The 18,303-nt window shown below is 44.1% G+C and overlaps 1 protein-coding gene and 1 pseudogene across 1 annotated transcript; one reads left to right on the forward strand and one right to left on the reverse strand.

The window, feature by feature from the left end:
- Window positions 1-4,348: 4,348 nt before the first annotated feature.
- On the reverse strand, window positions 4,349-5,390 carry LOC121152260 (annotated as a pseudogene).
- A 9,636-nt stretch (window positions 5,391-15,026) lies between these two features.
- Window positions 15,027-16,293, forward strand: HNRNPA0 (heterogeneous nuclear ribonucleoprotein A0). The gene has a single exon (XM_040975579.1). The coding sequence runs from the start codon at window positions 15,136-15,138 to the stop codon at window positions 16,003-16,005; it is 870 nt and encodes a 289-aa protein (XP_040831513.1). The 5' UTR covers window positions 15,027-15,135; the 3' UTR covers window positions 16,006-16,293.
- The last annotated feature ends 2,010 nt before the right edge of the window (window positions 16,294-18,303 follow it).

Below are 18,303 nucleotides of genomic sequence, written 5' to 3' on the forward strand. Positions count from 1 at the left end.
CTGATATCTATGTAGATGTCTCAGGTGGGGCTTAACTGGCAGCACCACAATATTCCTATTCTGCTGGTGTTCGTATTTTAATGTAAAAAAATCTTGAGAGTAACAGATACGTTGTAAAAGTCTCAGCTGTTTTATGCTTTAAATTTGGTTGCATGACTACATTTCTTATCCTTCAGAGTTTAGCTGCAAAATGTACCAAATCCTTGCTAGATGTCAAGTGTGTACAAAGCACTATGTTGGATGCTTGACAAATTAAAAAGGCAACCGTTGCTTTCAATCCCATAAAAATTGTAAAACTTATACAACCAATCACAGAGTAAAATAGAAAAGTTGGAGCTTCTGGCAGAGTCTTATGAGAGCCTCAAGCTAAATCTAAAGTGTTACAAGGAATCGAAATGAAAGATCCTTTTGGGCAGTAGAAGTTGAGAACAGCTTCATGAAAGAGGATGCACCCAACGACTCCTGCTTGGTTGGAGAAGGGATATATACAGAGTGACCATTTGATTTGAAATATGACCACCTTGAAATAGAAGGAGCTTGGCTGCCCTGGACTGATCGCCTGAGCTCTGTTTTTAGCCCTTGAGAGCCACCTCAGGATGTGTGGCATACCAGGAGAACAGCTGCATCCTATATTCTGAAAATGATGAAAGTGGCACCTCCGTTTTTCCAGACCCACAGCAATGCCATTCCTGGGAAGGAGAGCCAAGCTCTTTCCTGGCTAAAGCTGCTGGGTGTGTTGTTCCATGGAGTTTTAGAAGGGAAGCTTTTAAATTGTCTTGCCTTTGTCCTAAACACATGACATATGTAGAAAAGAAGGAATAAAAGGATCACAAACTTTAGAGGCCTTTCATTTTAAAAATAATGTATTGGTTTCTTTGCTACAGCAAGAGCTTCCTAGTAATAATGGTAGATAATATTTACAGAGTGCTGACGTTGTGCTAGGTGCCATAATGAGGGCTTCAATATAAAACAATCTGTTGAACCTGTATACCTGTTCTAAAAATTACTGTTTTCATGACCTTTTTACTTAAAAAGAGTCAGTAACATTCCATGTTGCATGACTCAGTGTGGATATCCTGAAATGAAGAGTATATTGGAATAAGTTTTATATTCCATATCTTTAAATTTTTTTTTGAAAATATTTGTTGATTTTACTTGAAAGAATTGCAGGAGAGAGACAGATCTTCCCACCACTAGTTCACTCCACAAATAGCCGCAGTGCCGCGGTGCAAAGAGCTGGGCAAGTCAGGAGTTTGGAACTTCTGGTGGGTTTCCCATATGCGTGCAGGGGCCCGAGGACTTGTGCCAAACTTTGCTATTTTCCCAGGCCATTAGCAGGGAGCTGGATCAAAAGTGGAACAGCCAGGATAAGAAACAGGGCCTATATGGAATGCCAGCACCACAGGCTGAGGATTAGCTTGCTATACCACCTGTCAACCCTTTGAATTCCATATCTGATAGGGAAAACCGAGGCTAACGGGCTGACTAGTCTGCAGGTGCGGATGAGAATGAGGTTAGCACCAGATTAGAATCCATGTCTCAACCTATGGGCCTACAAAATTTTCTAACCTTTTTAGTTTTTAAAGGGAGGGCAGTGGTTCTCTATTATTATTATTATTATTAGAAAGGCAGATTTACAGAGAGGCGAGGTAGAGAGGATCACCCACCAATTCCCTCCCAAAATAGCCGTAATGGCCAGAGGTGAGCCGATCCTAAGCCAGGAGCCAGAGGTCACCACCCGACTTTACACATGGGTGCAGGGTTCCAAGGACCTACGCTGTCCTCTGCTGTTTTACTAGGCCTCAAGCAGGGAGCTGGATGGGAAGCAAAGCACCTGGGACTAGAAACGATGCCTACCTGTGATGCTGCACTGCAAGGTGGAGAATTAATCTGTTGAGCCACCACATTCCCCACCCCTGTTTTAACCTTTTGTAAGTGAAAAAAATTGTGTATGGGCCCGGCACTATAGCGTAGTGGTTAAAGTTCTTGCCTTGAATGCACCAGGATCCCGTATGGGCGCCAGTTCCTTTTAAAATGAAGAGTTTGATGCCCTTTCTGGATTTCAAAGGTTTTATTAGAATCTTTTAGTTATGGAAAGTAGAATCAATACTTTTTTATTTTAGTTTTTTTTAAGCAAAGTAAGATGTATCCCATGTTGCATCTTAAGTATTATTATTATTTCTATCTTAGCGGAGATAGAAAGCTTATCTAGGAAACTGCTTTCTGGGCTAAAGAGCTGCAGTCTTGCACTTTTAGAATTCGAAACTGACAGCATTTGAAGTTAATATTTAGCTAGTAGTATCTGCTACTAATGCTGTAAGACTTACACTTTATGTCCTGCAGTGCTTTTGTTCATTGATCCCAAATTGATGGAGAATAGAAATCCCAAAGAGAATGAAAAAAAAGAGAGAGAATGACTAAGGGAGGGAAAGGAAGAAAGAAAGAGAGATAAAGAGATAAAAGAAAGAGATAAAGAAAGAGATAAAAGAGATAAAGAAAGATAAAGAGATAACGGTTGAGTGTGAGAGAGAGCAGATGGAGTGACATTTCTGCAGGGGAAAGTGTGAAAGTTAACGTGCAAGAAAAAAACGCCAGAAAAATAAAAAGGAAATGTAGTTACATTTGGAACATGCAAATAAGATGTGGTTCAAATTCAATAGGTGTTAGGGAGGTTATCTAAGCTGGTAACAAATCTGGTCATGAGAAAAACATTTCATTTTATTCAAAAGCAAATATAAATATTTTTAAAACATACCATTAAGGTGCAGTTCAAATTTAATAGGTATTAGGGAGGCTTATCTAGCAGATGACAAAGCTGCTCATGATTTAGCAAGCCACTGAGCTAGTGGCTGTTTAAGCAATAGCTTTGTATCCTTTTCAGTTTAGCAGAACCTTTTCTGTGGGTTTGTGTTGAAGAGAGATCTTTTTTTTTTTTTTTTTAATTGATAGAAAGAGGGAGAGACCAGCCTTTCATTCTCTGATTCACTCCTCAGATGCCCACATTAGCTAGGGCTCTATCAGCCTGATATGCCTCCTTGGGGGCAGCGACTCAGGTACAGCCATCCTTCACCTGCTGCCTTCAAGGAAGCACATTAGCAGGGAGCTGGAATCAGAACCAGAGCCAGGACTGCGACTCATGCACTCTGATGAGGGATATGAACATGCCAAGTAGTATCTTAAGCGGTGCACCAAATGCCTGCCCTGAGGACTCTTTTTAACAATATTTAATTCATATAATATACGAGAAATTTAAAAGGTCTAGAGAAGTCATTTGGACCCAATGATTGAGTTGTGATGACCTTTATCTAATATACACGAAGAATTAGGGATAAAAAGCCATTTTGTAATGAAAATACTTTCTGTATTGGCCATAAATACGTTAAAGGGATTGCTGGCATAATTGGAGTAATAACAAATTTGTGCCCAATTTTAGTAACGTTAATAGCATTGTTAGTGAAGAAAATATGCTGTTGTAAGCCAGAGAGGCCAATTCCAGGCTTGAGAATTAATTGTTACTACAATTCTTGATTTAAATGTTAAGTTAAAACCATGACTTCAACTTTAACTTGATCTTAAGTTAGTTTGGTAGTAAATTAATAAATTATGATGGTGGCTTTCTGACTTGATTAGTTAATTCAGCATTACAGTTTGCATATTTGAAAGTGGCATTGTTTCTATGCTAAGGAGAGGTGTAGAATACTTAAAGGCATATAAGTTCAAGCAGTTTTTATTTTGGATAATGTTTACATAGTTGATCAGGGTGGGAAGGATCGAGGGTCGGGGAAAAGTCGGTGATCATTGTTTCCAAGTTTTCCGTTTCTTTCTGCTGTATCTCCGAGGAGGGAGGCAGACAAGGGGAGAAGCCACACTCAGCCTTCCAACCACCCCAGTACCTGGGGATGGGGAAGGGGCACCCAGTATCAACCCAGGGTCCTGACGTGGCGTAAGTATAGGCATATTGTTAATGGTAATTTTCATGCTAGTTCCTTGGCTGATAAGATCTGGGAAATTTGTTCCCTAGCTTCCCTCTTCTGTGCTTTCTCGTGTTCACTCTCTATCATGAGTAATGGCAGCTAGGTGGTTGAAGTTGTTAGTTAGTCTCTTAAAAGAGAAAGGTGTGATATGTTTCTGTGTTGCAGAATGTTTTGGGTGGGTGTGTGAGACAGGCAGGCTTAGCAGAAAACAAATTGGGCATGAAGTTGCTCATTTTGAGTTCTGGTTTCCTTTTACTTATTGTCCTTTCCACCACCATTACCTTTCCACTTTCCACTGAGGAAGGGTTTCAGCAAAGTGTCAGCAATTTTTATATTCCTGTTGTTATATGAACCAGTCATAAAGATCCCTCAGATCATCTGTGTGCAGAATGGACATAGCAATATCTTTCCTGAAGTGCAAAGCGCCAGCAGAGGTGAACAAGCACCACCAGATCTTTCTGGAAATTTTTGTTAAGAAATCCATGAAAGAGAGGTTTTATGCATGTGGAAACCATAGCAACCAAGTGACATACTGCAAACACTAGATTATGATGGCAGTTCATCAGCACCTCGTGATACTGATTAGAGACATTGAAGGAGTGTGAGGGTAGCCAGCAGGCTCCAAAGGTGACCACGATGGATATCAACATTGTGTGGATTCTTCTGTTCTCAGTTAGCTGGCTCTCATTTTTCCTGTTTCTATTTTTCCATTTCTCTCGTGAAGACAAGTAACAATCTTCAGATAGCAGACAAGCATGAAGTCCAAGGGGACAAAATACTGCAGCATAAACAAGGAGGTAGACTAGAGGAGCTGGCTCATTTTGGAGGGCTGGTCCTCTACACAGGCTACACGGTGACTGGAGATGTCAGTGGGGAGAGAAAGGTTGTGGAAGCTCATCAGCGAAGTTATAGGAAAGGACCGAGAGAATAGGCAGCAGAAGGGATAAGAGCCAAATCAGCATGATCCCCAGTCAGCATCAGATGCATTTGGCTTCCAGCCGCTAGGTTTCACTATCAGCTATCTTTCCATGGCAATTAATACAAGTGAGAAAACAGACTCAGAGATGGAGATACTCTGTACACAGGAGCTGAGTTTTCACATGGTATTCCCAAATACGCAGTGGTCCATCAGAGCGTAAATGGTAGTGAGAGGGATGCACGTGACACATACCAAAGTGTCAGAGAGGGAGAGACGGGAAATCAGTGTGTTGGTGACATTCAGAGATTCTCTCTGCTTGTTAAAGATGATGAGAAAGAGGTTTCCCAAGATGCCCATGATTAATACCACAGTACAGGCTATGGGTAACAGGAGTAAGGCTAGAGAAGAGGGTGATAGGATTCAAAGTAGAAAAACGCCAAGCTGTTGCTCTTTGCGCTGGTTTTGTTAGATGCTGGCTGGGTTAGGGAAACTCCCATTGTCCCAGCATTGTGAGAAGAGGTTTTTCTAAGCTCACTTGTATTATTAATGAGTATTTTTGTCCTCAGTTCCTGGGAAATACCTTTCTGGCTTAAAAGAGGACACACTGAAAGAGTGCAAATAGAAAGCAGAAAAAAGAATCAAATAAACTTTTTTATTTGATTTGTTTTTTAGGAATTTGAAGAAAACAACGTAAATAATGTCAACACAGCAAGTTGAGTAATCAAAATGAAAGGGAATGAACTGTTAGTTGCTGTTTGAAATTACATTGGCCTGTTCTCACGTTCTGAGTTCAAAGGCTTAGCAGATTCTCATTGAAAGGAAATTATCCTAGAAATACGTATGTCTGCCTGTTTCCACAGCAGATACCACAATGAAGAAAATCACAAAATACTGCAGATGAATTAAACTGTTGATAAAGACAGTTTATGTTATAAAGAAAGACCCAGGGAACCTATCAACAATGCTGTTCAGAAAGCAAGTGTGGTTAGGCTTGGATGTTTCAGAATATCGACAAATGTAGAGTTCACAGCTCTTGCCTGCAGGGGAACTCAAAGACAGATTTAAGCTGAGTAGGTTCATTGTAAAACTAGGGCAGGTGGAGCTAGGAGCTTCACCTGAGCTTCCCACATGCGTGGCCAAGAGCCCAGCTCTCGGACCATCTTTTGCTACTTTCCCAGGCACATTCCCAGGGAGTTGGATTGAAAGCTGGGTATTTGGGACTTGCTAGCATCCATATGGGATGCTGGTGTCGCAGGCAGTTGCTTAGTCTGCTGTAATGCAATGCTGGCTCCCAGAGTTGTTTTTTAATTTTTAAGGGAATGTTTGTTGTAAAACTTGTTCTGAGGTTAATGACCCACTCCTTCCTTTATCCAGTCATCTGTCCATGGGCACCTGGGCTGATTCCCTGTTTTAGCTATTTTGCATTGTGCTGCTATACACAGGAGTTGCAGATTTCATTTCCAGAAGTGGGATGGCTGGGCATATGCTAGATTTATTTTCAGATATCTGAGGAGCCTCTGTGTTGTCTTCCATAGTGGTTGTACTAGTTTACATTACCACCAACAATGGATTAAAATGCCTTTCCCCCTACATTCTCACCAGCATTGAGCATTTCTTGATATCTGTATGATGGACATTCTCACTGGGATTAAGTGGACCCTATGACAGTATATACACAGGGCACAGTAAGCACAGTCTCTGTGAGCGAGATGATCATACTTGTAATTAACTGCTGCATTCAGCAATAGTCTGTACTCGTGAGTAGTAGTAGGATTTCCATTTTAGTTGACTTTTGTTATAAGTAATCTTATTTTTTCTTTTTCTCCTTCCTCTGCTTGCTATATCATATCTTTAAATATTGAAAGGAAAAACTTGTTACTGTGAAGTGAGACACTATGCTATTGTAACGATTTAGGAAAAAAATAGCAAGGCATGCAGATAAGGAAGGAGGAAGGGAGAGGGTGGAACTCCTATGCTCCTAAATCTGTATTGTGAAAAATGTGAAATCTAACTCATTTCAAATAACTTAAGAATAAAAACCAAACTGCAAAAAAGAATTAGCAGCCAGAGATGCATAGAGTGGAAGAGATAGAACCCATGGTATGCATAAAATTTTAATATATGATAGAGAAAATAATAAAGATTACTGGGAAAACAAAGGATTATTCAGTAATTACCGTTAGAACAGTTAATTAGCTGCTTAGGAAAAAATGTTAGTTTTACTTCATACCATATACTAGAATAAATTCCTGACAAAAGAATATAAAGTAAGAAAATAAAACTCAAAACTGTTCCCTAGCCAGAGGGCCAGATTTCTTCAACTCTCAATAAAAGGATTTTTTAAAAAATCTTTTTCTTTTTCCTCCTTAAAAAAAAAAACAAACAACAAAAAAACTTAGGAATTTACTTTCTGGTTTTCTCTGCCATCTAGTGGCATATGAGTGAAACATAACGTTTGCAAGGAAAATAAGGAATTTGAATTATTATTATTATTTTTTAAAGATTTATTTTATTTATTGGAAAGTCAGATATACAGAGACGAGGAGAGACAGAGAGGAAGATCTTCCGTCCGATGATTCACTCCCCAAGTGAGCGCAATGGTCGATGCTATGCCGATCCAAAGCCAGGATCCAGGAACTTCTTCCGGGTCTCCCACACACAGGTGCAGGGTACCAAGGATTTGGGCTGTCCTCGACTGCTTTCCCAGGCCACAAGCAGGGAGCTGGATGGGAAGTGGAGCTGCCGGGATTAGAACCGGCACCCATATGGGATTCCCGGCGAGGACTTAAGCCGCTAGGCCACCCTGCTGGGCCCAAATTTGAATTATTTTGAAAAACAGCTTGCTAAAGGGAAGCAATGTACGGTTTTGTGTGCTGTGATTCAAAACTTAGAAACCACCAAATCACAGCTGTAATCTTGGGACACAAAAGCTCAACTCTATTTTCTGGATTCTTTAGCAGCTCTTTTTCCTTTTCTTTTTAAGGTTTATTTATTTTTTATTGCAAAAGTAGATTTACAGAGAGAACCAGAGACAGAAAGAGAGGGCTTCCATCCTTGGGTTCACACTCCAAACAGCCAGTGTTGAACTGATCCAAAGCCAGAAACCAGGAGCTTCTTCCAGGTCTCCTACATGAGTGCAGGGTTCCAAGGCTTTGGGCCATCCTCACTGCTTTCCCAGGCCACAAGCAGGGAGCTGGATGGGAAGTGGAGCAGCTGGGACATGAACCTGCACCCATATCGGATGCCAGTACTGCAAGGCAGAGGCTTAGCCACCAGTTGAGCCATCATACCAGCCCTTCTTTTTTATTTTAAAATTTTCTATGATACAGTTTTGTAGGTGTAGGAATTCCTTCTTTTCCCTTCTTTTCCTCCCTCGCTGTTCTCCCCTCCCCCTGCTCCTGGGATTATCACAGCATGTTTTTAGAAAACACGATGAAAACAACCATTAGGGTTAGGTACAGTTGATGTTGCAGAAACTATTGATACAGACTGTATTTGGAATCCTGGGCAGGAAAGTAAAATACATTTCAGGTGAATTAGGCTGTCTGAAAGGATTAGTCAGTTCCAAAGAAACCACACACTGCAAAATTCATGGAACATGCATGTCATGTGAAACTCTTCATGGGTGTCCAGTGGTTTTGCATCCAAATACATTAATCTGTGTTTCCCACAAACTCTGTGTGGGAAATCTCACACTGGATATTTCTCACACAGTGATTTTAGCCCATGCTCATTCTAGGGAGCATGTTCCTCAGGGAATAAGCTTCATTAGCAGCTTTCATGTCAGAGCCACTAACCGTCATCGCATCACTGCTCATCTAAGACATGCTAGTTGTTGCTTTTTTTCTTCACTATTCTGGTTTTAGTTTTAAAAGTGCATGTAATTATGTTTCTCTAATATGTACAGAAAATGTGATAAATATAGTTTAACTGAAAATGTTTGATCCTGAAAGAACTTTTCTCTGTCTGTAAAGTCCTTGTACATAGTCTGAGCTTACTGAACAACTAGCAGCTAGTAGTAGAGCAGCCTGTTCTGTTAGGAAGAAGGAAGAGCTTCTTCAGGACTCAGCATGTTTCCATGAGTGGGAATGTTACATCAGCCACAGCCCTGAGTGTAGAGCACGTTACACACTAAGTCGCGTGCTGAGTTGCTGCCCTTTTTAGGTTGCTGGCCATCTGATCTCAGTACACATGGTTTCCCTTCTCTGTGCAGGTGAGGGAAAGGAGCTCTGCAAGTTGTTCTTCACTTTCCAGTCACACTGCAGGTTGAAACCAGAACTTGGAATGTGCTTCACAGGTAAGATTAAACATTTTATTTTGGGGTTTAGCACATAACCTTTTAATGAAGATCTCATCCAGTGTTGCAGTGCCTGAGTTCCACCCTCAGATCCTGATTCCAGTTCCCTGCCAGCACATGCATTGTGAGGCAGCAGTGATGATTCAGGTGATAGCTGGGTCACTGCTGCCTGTATAGGAAAGCTGAACTGAGTTCCTATTAGCCTGGTCTTGTTCCAGCCCTGACCACTTCAGGCATTGGCAGAGTGAATCAGTGCATGAGATCTCTGTGTCTCTCTGTCCTTTAAATTATCCCCTGTTTTTATTACCCTCTCCTCCAGGGTTGTTAGCTTTTATTTTGCTGAGAATAGTTGTTTTATTATTAATTGTTGGTTTAACTGTCCTCGTTCCCTCTCCTTGATTCTGTTTTCAAATGTGTTTGTATTTAGTTCCTGTGTGCTTTGTTCTGATATTAGTCTTTCCTCTACATCTTGTGGTTCTTAGCCTTTTCTATTAGGGTACAGGATCCTAATAAAGGACCCTAAAATTATGTATTTGCTTGTTCCCTCTACTTCTAGCTGTGAGAACTGGAATGCTTTTCTCTTTGCCTGGTCATTTTCTCCAGAGAAATTCTTCAGTTTCTAGCAGGCATTAAGCCTGATTGCTAGGAGTCTGGCAACCGAATGGATAATGGGGTTGGAGAGGTCATGATTTGGTGTTATTAGGATAATTCTCCCTATTCCTCCCATTTAGCAGCATGGCAATCCCATCTTCAACCTTAATTGGTGAACACTGAGCCTCCAAATTTCTCCAGTTCAGCCTCTCAGGTTTCCTTCTAATCTGCCAGGATAAGCAAGAGGCTGTTGCATGTTTGTGAACAGGTTGGATGAGGAAATCTGGGGTATCTGAGTATTTTCATTTACAGAATTTGGGGCAGTCTATTTTCAGTATCACCTGCATCCTAACTTTATTGCTATCTGATGCTACTACCATTTTCTAAGTTCATCTAGGAATTGCAGTGCAAGCAGGATTCTAGGTTTTAGCATTTCTGGTGCACTGTTTGCTTTTGTCATCTGCTTACCAGATTCCAAAAAATGTGTTCACATTCTGTTGTTCCTGTATTAGTCTGTTGGGGCTGCCATCAAAAATACCACAATCTGTGTCACTCAAACAAAATTGATTTCCTTAGTTCTGGAGGATGAATTTCTACAATCAAGGTGCTGTCAGAATTGAGTTTTGGTGATGCCTGTTCTCCTGGCTTGTAGACACATTTTCCTTGTGTTCTCACATGGCTTCTTGTCTTGCCTATGGGGAGAACAAGATCTTTGAGATCTCTTTCTCATCTTACCGGGCATACCAATTCTATGGGAGTAGGGCTTCACCTTTTATCTCATTTAACCTTAATTATCTGCTAAAAAAACAGCTAGGAGTACATAGAAAATGCATGTGTTAGTCTATAGTATTTTAGTTTATATGTTCAGTATTTATGCCTTTTAAAAGAAAGAATTATTTATATTTGAAAGGCAGAGTTACACAGAGAGAAGGAGGGGCAGAAAGAGAGGTCCTCCATCTACTGGTTCACTCCTCAAATGGCTGCAATAGTTGGAGCTGGGCCTTTCTAAAACCAGGATCTTGGATTTTCTTCTAGGTCCCCCTTGTGGGTTCAGGGGCGCAAGAACTTGAGCCATCCTCCTTTGATTTCCCAGGCTATAGAGGGAGCTGGACTGAAAGTGGAACAAGCAGGTGTTGAACAGGTACCCAAATGGGAGGCCAAAGATGGAGGCTTAGGCTATATGCCACGGTACTGGCTCCTAATATGTACCTTTTAGTTGTGGCTCTCAAATGTCCTTGAGATAACAAAAATGAAAATCCTAGGATTTCTAGCATTACATTTTATTCTCATTAGGGAGGGGTTCATCTTCTCCCTACATTCTGACCCTACCTTGATCCTTCATCTTTTGATTTTTTTCCTTTGTGGTTCTTTCAGTACTTGGAGAGAAATCTTCAACTATGAAGATTCAAATTCAGGTTAAACAATATGTATTTTCTTTGTTAGTCATCTGTAACTGTCATAATCCTTGTGGAAGTAAAGTTAGCTAGGCATATGAATTATGTAAAAATGACACTTATCTTCCTTGAATTTCTAAAGAATTTTTAAATTTTGAAGCTAAGAAGCAAAGGGATTTAAGATGTGACTGTGAGTCTATTCTAGCCTTATCCCTCTGTCATGGGCAGGCACCTTTTGTTTTTGTTTTTGTGGGGAAAGGCAGGGTGGCATATAGATGGGAAACCTCCACTGTGATGTTTTAAGTCTTTCAGTTTCTTCCGCTGAAAGGTTGACATGATAGTTAAGCATGTCTCTCAAGATCTTTGTGAAAATTTGCCAAGATAATACATGACACTTAGCACAAAGCATTGAATAACACTGGAGATCCAGTGAGTATTTGCAAGGAAGAGTAAAGATCATAGACTCTTCTTATGTAATTTAGGATTAGAAGCTGAAATATAATATTTCTTTTTTTCTGGCCTGGTAGACTAATAGGCAGTATGGCTGCTGATATAGCAGCTGCCAGATGCTCTGGGACCTCCATCTTCTTTTGTTTAGCTCTAGTTTTCATCACTAGGGTATGGCGTTCAGCTTCTGGATCCAGCATAGGAGTACCAGTCATACCACCTATATTATATAGAAAAAAGTGGAGCAAAAAATGTGGCAAGGGTTTGTGCTAGTTGCTTAATATATATGTATGTATACATAAATATAAAATACATATATTTTTGGGAGACAGAAAGAGGCAGGAGAGTAAGAGGGTTGGTGGGGAGAGGGGGAGGGAGAGAGAAACACACATGTGAGAACATGTGAGCTCCATCTACTGATTCATTCTCCAAATGCCCGTAATGGCCAAGACTGGGCCAAGCTGAAAGTGGGAGCTGGGCACCCGTAACGGCCAAGACCGGGCCAAGCTGAAAGTGGGAGCTGGGCACCCGTAATGGCCAAGACTGGGCCAACCTGAAAGTGGGAGCTGGGCACCCGTAATGGCCAAGACCGGGCCAAGCTGAAAGTGGGAGCTGGGCACCCAACGCAGGAGGCAAGTGATCCTCCCAGGACGTGCAGCAGCAGAAAGCGCCAGCCAGAAGAGGTGAGAGTGGAACTGGCACCCAAACCCAGGCCCTCTGATGTGTTTTGCAGACATAGCCTTGAGGGCATTTAGCCAAATGCCTGCTTTGCTACTGGTCTTTCACAGTGTTTCTTTAAAGCTGCCATTCATTTTATTGACCTCACTTAAACTACAAGAAAATCAGGAAAATGAGATAATACTTACTTTTATTTTAAATATTTGTTTGAAAGGCAGAGAGGGGGAAACAGACAGAGCCAGACTGAGAGAGAGCCTGGCTTAGCCTTGGCTGCTGTGGGCATCTGCAGCACTAGGAAACTAATACACCTTCACACAGCCTTGGAAGTGTTGCACTGTGAGCACGGCTTCCTTGGAATGTAAGTGTACCAAAGAGGAATATTATTCACTGAACTCTTGGGTTTCTTCCCATTTTTGTCTTAACAAGACATTTCATTCTATCTCAAGACTCCATAGAGTTTATTCACAGCCTCTAGTCAATGAATAAATTAAGTCAATCAAAAACATTTAAAAAATGATTTATAAGACTCACATTTTGTGAGTCCATACATGTGTGTTTGAGTATCTTCGGGCGTATATGTTTACATTTCTCAGATCTGGTAATCTGTTCCAACTCGTACTCTACTGGCAAGCAAGTCTTCAATAGTATATATATACAGTAGTTGGATACATTGAGCACTTACTGTATGCCAGGCAATAGCCTCATGTTTACATGCAGATTCTCAGTTGTCATCATCCAGGGAAGTGCTTTTTTTTTAAGATTTATTCATTTTTTTTTTGGAAAGTCAGACATACAGAGAGAAGGAGAGAGAAAGATCTTCCATCCACTGGTTCACTCTCCAGGTAGTTGCAATGGCTGGAGCTGAGCCATTCTGAAGCCAGGAGCCAGGAGCCTCCTCTGGATCTCCCACACAGGTGCGGGGTCCCAAGGTCCTGGGCCATCCTCTGCTGCTTTCCCAGGCCACAAGCAGGAAGCTGGAAGGGAAGTAGAGTAGCTGGGACATGAACTGGCACCCACATGAGACCCTGGTGCATGCAAGGCAAGGACTTTAGCCACTAGGCTATTGTGCTGGGCCCTGGGAAGTGTTTTATTTTTCATCTTAACTCAAAAAATTGGTTAAGTCTTCAAAAAGGCTCATTTGCCCAAAGCCACACAACTGGGTGCTTACAGCATTAAGTGGAAAAGCCAGACACTAGGTGGCTCCTAAACCTCAAGCCCACCATATACTTAATGGTCAAAGTTCTTAATCTAGGATTCAAAACATTACATAGTATCACAGACCTCTTACCTTTCTTCTTGTTTTCTATCCCAAACTGTCTACTCTTCCAACTGGTTGACCCATTGCCCCCGAAGCTCCTTATTTCTTCTAGATTTTGCTCAAACTCCCTATAGCAATCTTATCCAATCTTTGTCTCCCAGGTCCAGTGCAACTTAACCTCTTTCCTAACACTCCAGGATTTAGTGAGCAGTTCCTCTTCTTCAGTGGTTACCCTGTGGCTGTGGAGGCTCTTGGTCCTCTAACACTGTATTCAGTAGAGGCGACCTGTTTGAGACACAAAGGCTCAAACACAAGCAAGCGTTAGTGATCCCTTCCCCACCAGAGGAGGCACTTACAGGCCAGGATCGGGTGCCTGTGTGTGGTCGATGACATGCTATATGAAGATATACTGAGATGAGTGAAATTGTCTACTGGGGTGTGTGGGCCTGAGACGGTGGCAAGGCCTCCTGCTGCCTCTTCGTCCTCAGGTCTGAAAAGGCTTTTGGAGCTCTGTTACCTTTCATACCGCCTCGGGCTCGCTTTTGCGCATCACTCCGCCACGTGTTGACGTTTGAGCTGAACCACGCGCCCGGTCCCCCTGGAAACCGTTAGCGACCGCCTCCCTGGACCAGGTGGCTCTCCAGCATCTTTACGGGGACAGGAGGAGGGACTGGGTCGCCAGGTGTAGAGGAGAAACCCGGGGTCCCGTTGGCCGTAACTACGCGTTTTCGGAAAGCCCGCGTGCGGCGCCCCAGGCATATCCGTTGGACACGGCGCCCTGCGCTGCCCCTGGGCGGGAGAGGGCGCGGAGACGGCAGCTCGGCCGCATCTGCACCGAGGGGGCACCCGGGCCAGTGCGCACCGGGGGCGCGCCCGTCCAGCGCCTGCCGACAACGGAAGTGGGTGCCACGGGTTCGCGGTGATTGGCTGCACTTCGATGCCCCTCAAGGGGCTGGCGCCAACTCCACCGCGGAGCGGGGAGAGGGGCTCTGGAGAGGGGCGGGGGAGAACCGCTGGGAACAGCCGCGGAGCCGAGTGGAAATGAACTGCGGAGGGCTGGGGCGGCCCGTCGTCGCGGCGCGCCTAGACGCCCGCCAGTGACAGATGGGCATGAGGAGGAGTGGCCGGGGCAGCCGCGGCCCGGCTTGAATAGACCGCGGAGGGCGGGGAGGCGGTGGTCGGGCCGGGCGCTGCGGCGCGGTAGGCGGGACCGCGAGGCGCGAGGCGGGGATAGGCGGGCATCCCCAGGCTCCCGTGCGTCGGCGGTGACGCACGCATCGGGGCGGGTGCGCGCGCGTTCAGCGGCCTCTTTGTGTGGTTCTCAGATAGCGGAGCGGAGGTGGCGGCTGCTTTGGTGGCCCTGCAGGCTCCCCGGCTCGCCCTCCACCGCGCGCCGCTCCCCTTCCCGCCCCTCTCCGCACTCCCTTCCCTGCCCTTCCTCGCCTTCCCCGCCGGAGAGCGGCGGCGGCGGCCCCAGCGACGGCTGGGCCCGAGGTGTGAAGAGGCCTCCACCAACGGTCACGGCGACGGCGAAGCCTCGGAGCTCGCAGGGCGGGGGCAAAGCCCGTGCCGTGGGGATGGAGAATTCCCAGTTGTGTAAGCTCTTCATCGGCGGCCTCAACGTGCAGACGAGTGAGTCGGGCTTGCGCGGCCACTTTGAGGCCTTCGGGACCTTGACGGACTGCGTGGTGGTGGTGAACCCCCAGACCAAGCGCTCCCGATGCTTTGGCTTCGTGACCTACTCCAACGTGGAGGAGGCGGATGCCGCCATGGCCGCCTCGCCCCACGCTGTGGACGGCAACACGGTGGAGCTGAAGCGGGCCGTGTCCCGAGAGGACTCGGCCCGGCCCGGCGCCCACGCCAAGGTGAAGAAGCTCTTTGTCGGGGGCCTGAAGGGAGACGTGGCCGAGGACGACCTGATCGAGCACTTCTCGCAGTTCGGCACCGTGGAGAAGGCGGAGATCATTGCTGACAAGCAGTCGGGCAAGAAGCGCGGCTTCGGCTTCGTGTATTTTCAGAACCACGACGCGGCCGACAAGGCGGCGGTGGTCAAGTTCCATCCGATCCAGGGCCATCGCGTGGAGGTGAAGAAGGCCGTCCCCAAGGAGGACATCCACCCCGGCGGGGGCGGCGGCTCCCGGGCCTCCCGGGGCCGGGGCGGCCGGGGGCGTGGCGGGGGTCGAGACCAGAACGGCCTGGCCAAGGGCGGCGGTTACAACAGCTACGGGGGCTACGGCGGCGGGGGAGGCTACGGCGGCTACGGCGGGGGCGGCTCGTCGTACGGGGGCAACGACTACGGGAACGGCTTCGGCGGCTTCGGCAGCTACAGCCAGCACCAGTCCTCGTACGGGCCGGTGAAGAGCGGCGGCGGCTGGGGCGGCCGCAGTAACAGTGGACCGTACAGAGGCGGCTACGGGGGCGGGGGTGGCTACGGCGGCTCCTTCTGAGCGGGTGGCACCCCTGGCAGCGGCTCTAGGGACGGCTCTTCCGGACAGCCCGGGTGGGGTCAGCTCCTAAGTCCCTCACTTGTTCCACCGCCCTCCCCGTTTCGCCCTTGGGGGGCCTTTGTGGCTGCTCACCCTTGGGAGACCCCCGTTTGCCTGCCACCTCTCTCTCGCTGAAGACGGACTTGACCCCACATACACATTTTTGTGTTACAGTCATTGATGGACTCTATTTTTTTATTATTACTTGGACTTTGGTCGTTTTTATACTAGCAGAATGTCTTGTTTTGATTTGTGTTATTTGGGGCGGGGGTGGGTGGGTGGGTGGGAGTGAACTTGCTGATTCTGTAGCAAAACCTGGGCTGGGGTTTGGGATTTGGAGGGTAGTTCACTTTGTTGTAAGGACTTGATACCCGACTATAGCATTTTTTATGAAATCTACTTGGATCTCTTGCCTGAAATTTGGAAGTATGTACAAAAATCATTTTTATGTTTTATTTTTAATAAATCATTGTGTTTGACCATACATGCCTTTTTTTCCCCCTAGCATCCATTCCTTATCTACTTTAAGGTATACTTAAAAGTTTAAGGATTTTTTGGTGTGCTAATTCTTAATTTTGGATATGTACCTAGAAAAACTTCTAAGAGGGTCTCTGGTTTTATTCTTGCCCTGTTGCCTTGCTAGTGACATGTTGGATTTTATCCCTTTCACACAAAACTTAAAGAGTGCTGGATGTTACTTTTTAAAGTGTGCATCCATCTCTTGTACCAAAAGATTTACATATGGTTTTTACATAGTTGGTCACTTCTAATTAAAAGTGTGTACTGTGTAAATCTAAAGAAATAATTTGTTAAGCCTGTACTTTCATTCATAGAAATTGCTTAAACTTTTTCAGGTGGCTGAGTTCCATCCCTCCTGCTCATTTGTCTTTACTCAACAGCTACAAGTAAGGGTTAAGTTTTACCCTCTCACTAAATACATTTTTGGATTTTCAGAGTCAATTCAGTTTTTTCCTGCTATTTCTGAACTGCTGTCCTTTTTCCAAATCCTAGCAATCTTTGTAGCACCATCTACTGACGGAATGGCAATATAGCTGTGAAACAATTGTTAAACATCAGATTTGGAAGTTTTGCCATCAAAACTCTATGCAGACTTCGGATTTACATAGTTAGCTGTAACATGGGCTTCCCAGAAATGTACTTCTTATCCATATCACAGCCATCCTTTCTACCTGGATTAAAAAATGTAAATCAGTATGTGTGGCTTGGACAGTGACCCAAATCACTATGGCAACCAATGAACCAGGTAAATAATGTACTGGTACCTTAGGTACAATATGTAAGGCAAAATATCTGTATTCTGCTTGGTGAACTAATGTATACTTGTAGCCCTTTCATGCAATAAAATTCAGTTGTTTATTAAAAGACCTGATAATAGAAAATTCTCTTCCTGGTTAGACATAGAGAATAGCAACATTAATGGATACCACAAATGAAGAATTCAGTTCTTTACATTCAGTTGAGAGTATGTATAACCTGGTGAGATGGTTCAGAATGCCTTGTAACCTCATATACATAATTTGATGTTTGTGATAAAATATTTGACCTAAATTTTTGGTTTGAAAACCCAGAGTTAAACTAACAAGGTTTCTGAAAAGGTAAAGTGTTGTAGTTAAAGTGAAGAATTCTTGTGATGGTTTGATTTCGAATCCTTGCTAGGGTGCTAAGCTAGGTTAAGTCTGCTCAGTAGTCACTTTGACAAGGATGCTTGATTGATACACTGGTCACTTTGACAAGCTGGTACTTGGTACATCTGTGTATCTGATGCATGTTGGTGACAAATGGGGTAGGTGTTTCTACACTTCAAATGAAGTATGCTGTGTCATAGACATAGATTTTTGTCAAAAGGTTTTAATTTCTTCTTTTTTTTTAGGTTAGTAATACTATACACTATAGATGGGCAACTTTATTTGATAATTTGTCCCAGATTTTGAGGGACCAGAACACGATAACCTTGCATTTTTATTACAGTTGGTAAGGGTTGCTGTGCTTGCTTTTCACTTAGTTTTGTAGACCTGTTTCTTCTGGGTCAGTTGAAAAGACTGGGGAGGGTAGGAGCTTGAGTTAGTTGTTTTGTCATCTTCTGTTCACAACGCAGTGGCTTCCCAAAAGCCCGGCAAATGAATTACAGAAAATCTTTTATTAAATAGAAAAAAGTAACTTGTTAATGTTAGCAGTTCTTTGTTGTGTGTCTGCTGTTAAAAATTTTGTGTAATCTGGATTGGTATTCAGTGAAGGAAA

Source organism: Ochotona curzoniae, unplaced genomic scaffold (genome assembly GCF_017591425.1).
Source record: "Ochotona curzoniae isolate NIBS_2020 unplaced genomic scaffold, NIBS_Ocur_1.0 contig_1, whole genome shotgun sequence".
NCBI classification, from domain to species: domain Eukaryota; kingdom Metazoa; phylum Chordata; class Mammalia; order Lagomorpha; family Ochotonidae; genus Ochotona; species Ochotona curzoniae.

Bases quoted from the DNA above. Each gene is read 5' to 3' on its own strand.
- HNRNPA0 (XM_040975579.1), top strand. From the start codon at position 15,136: ATGGAGAATTCCCAGTTGTGTAAGCTCTTCATCGGCGGCCTCAACGTG.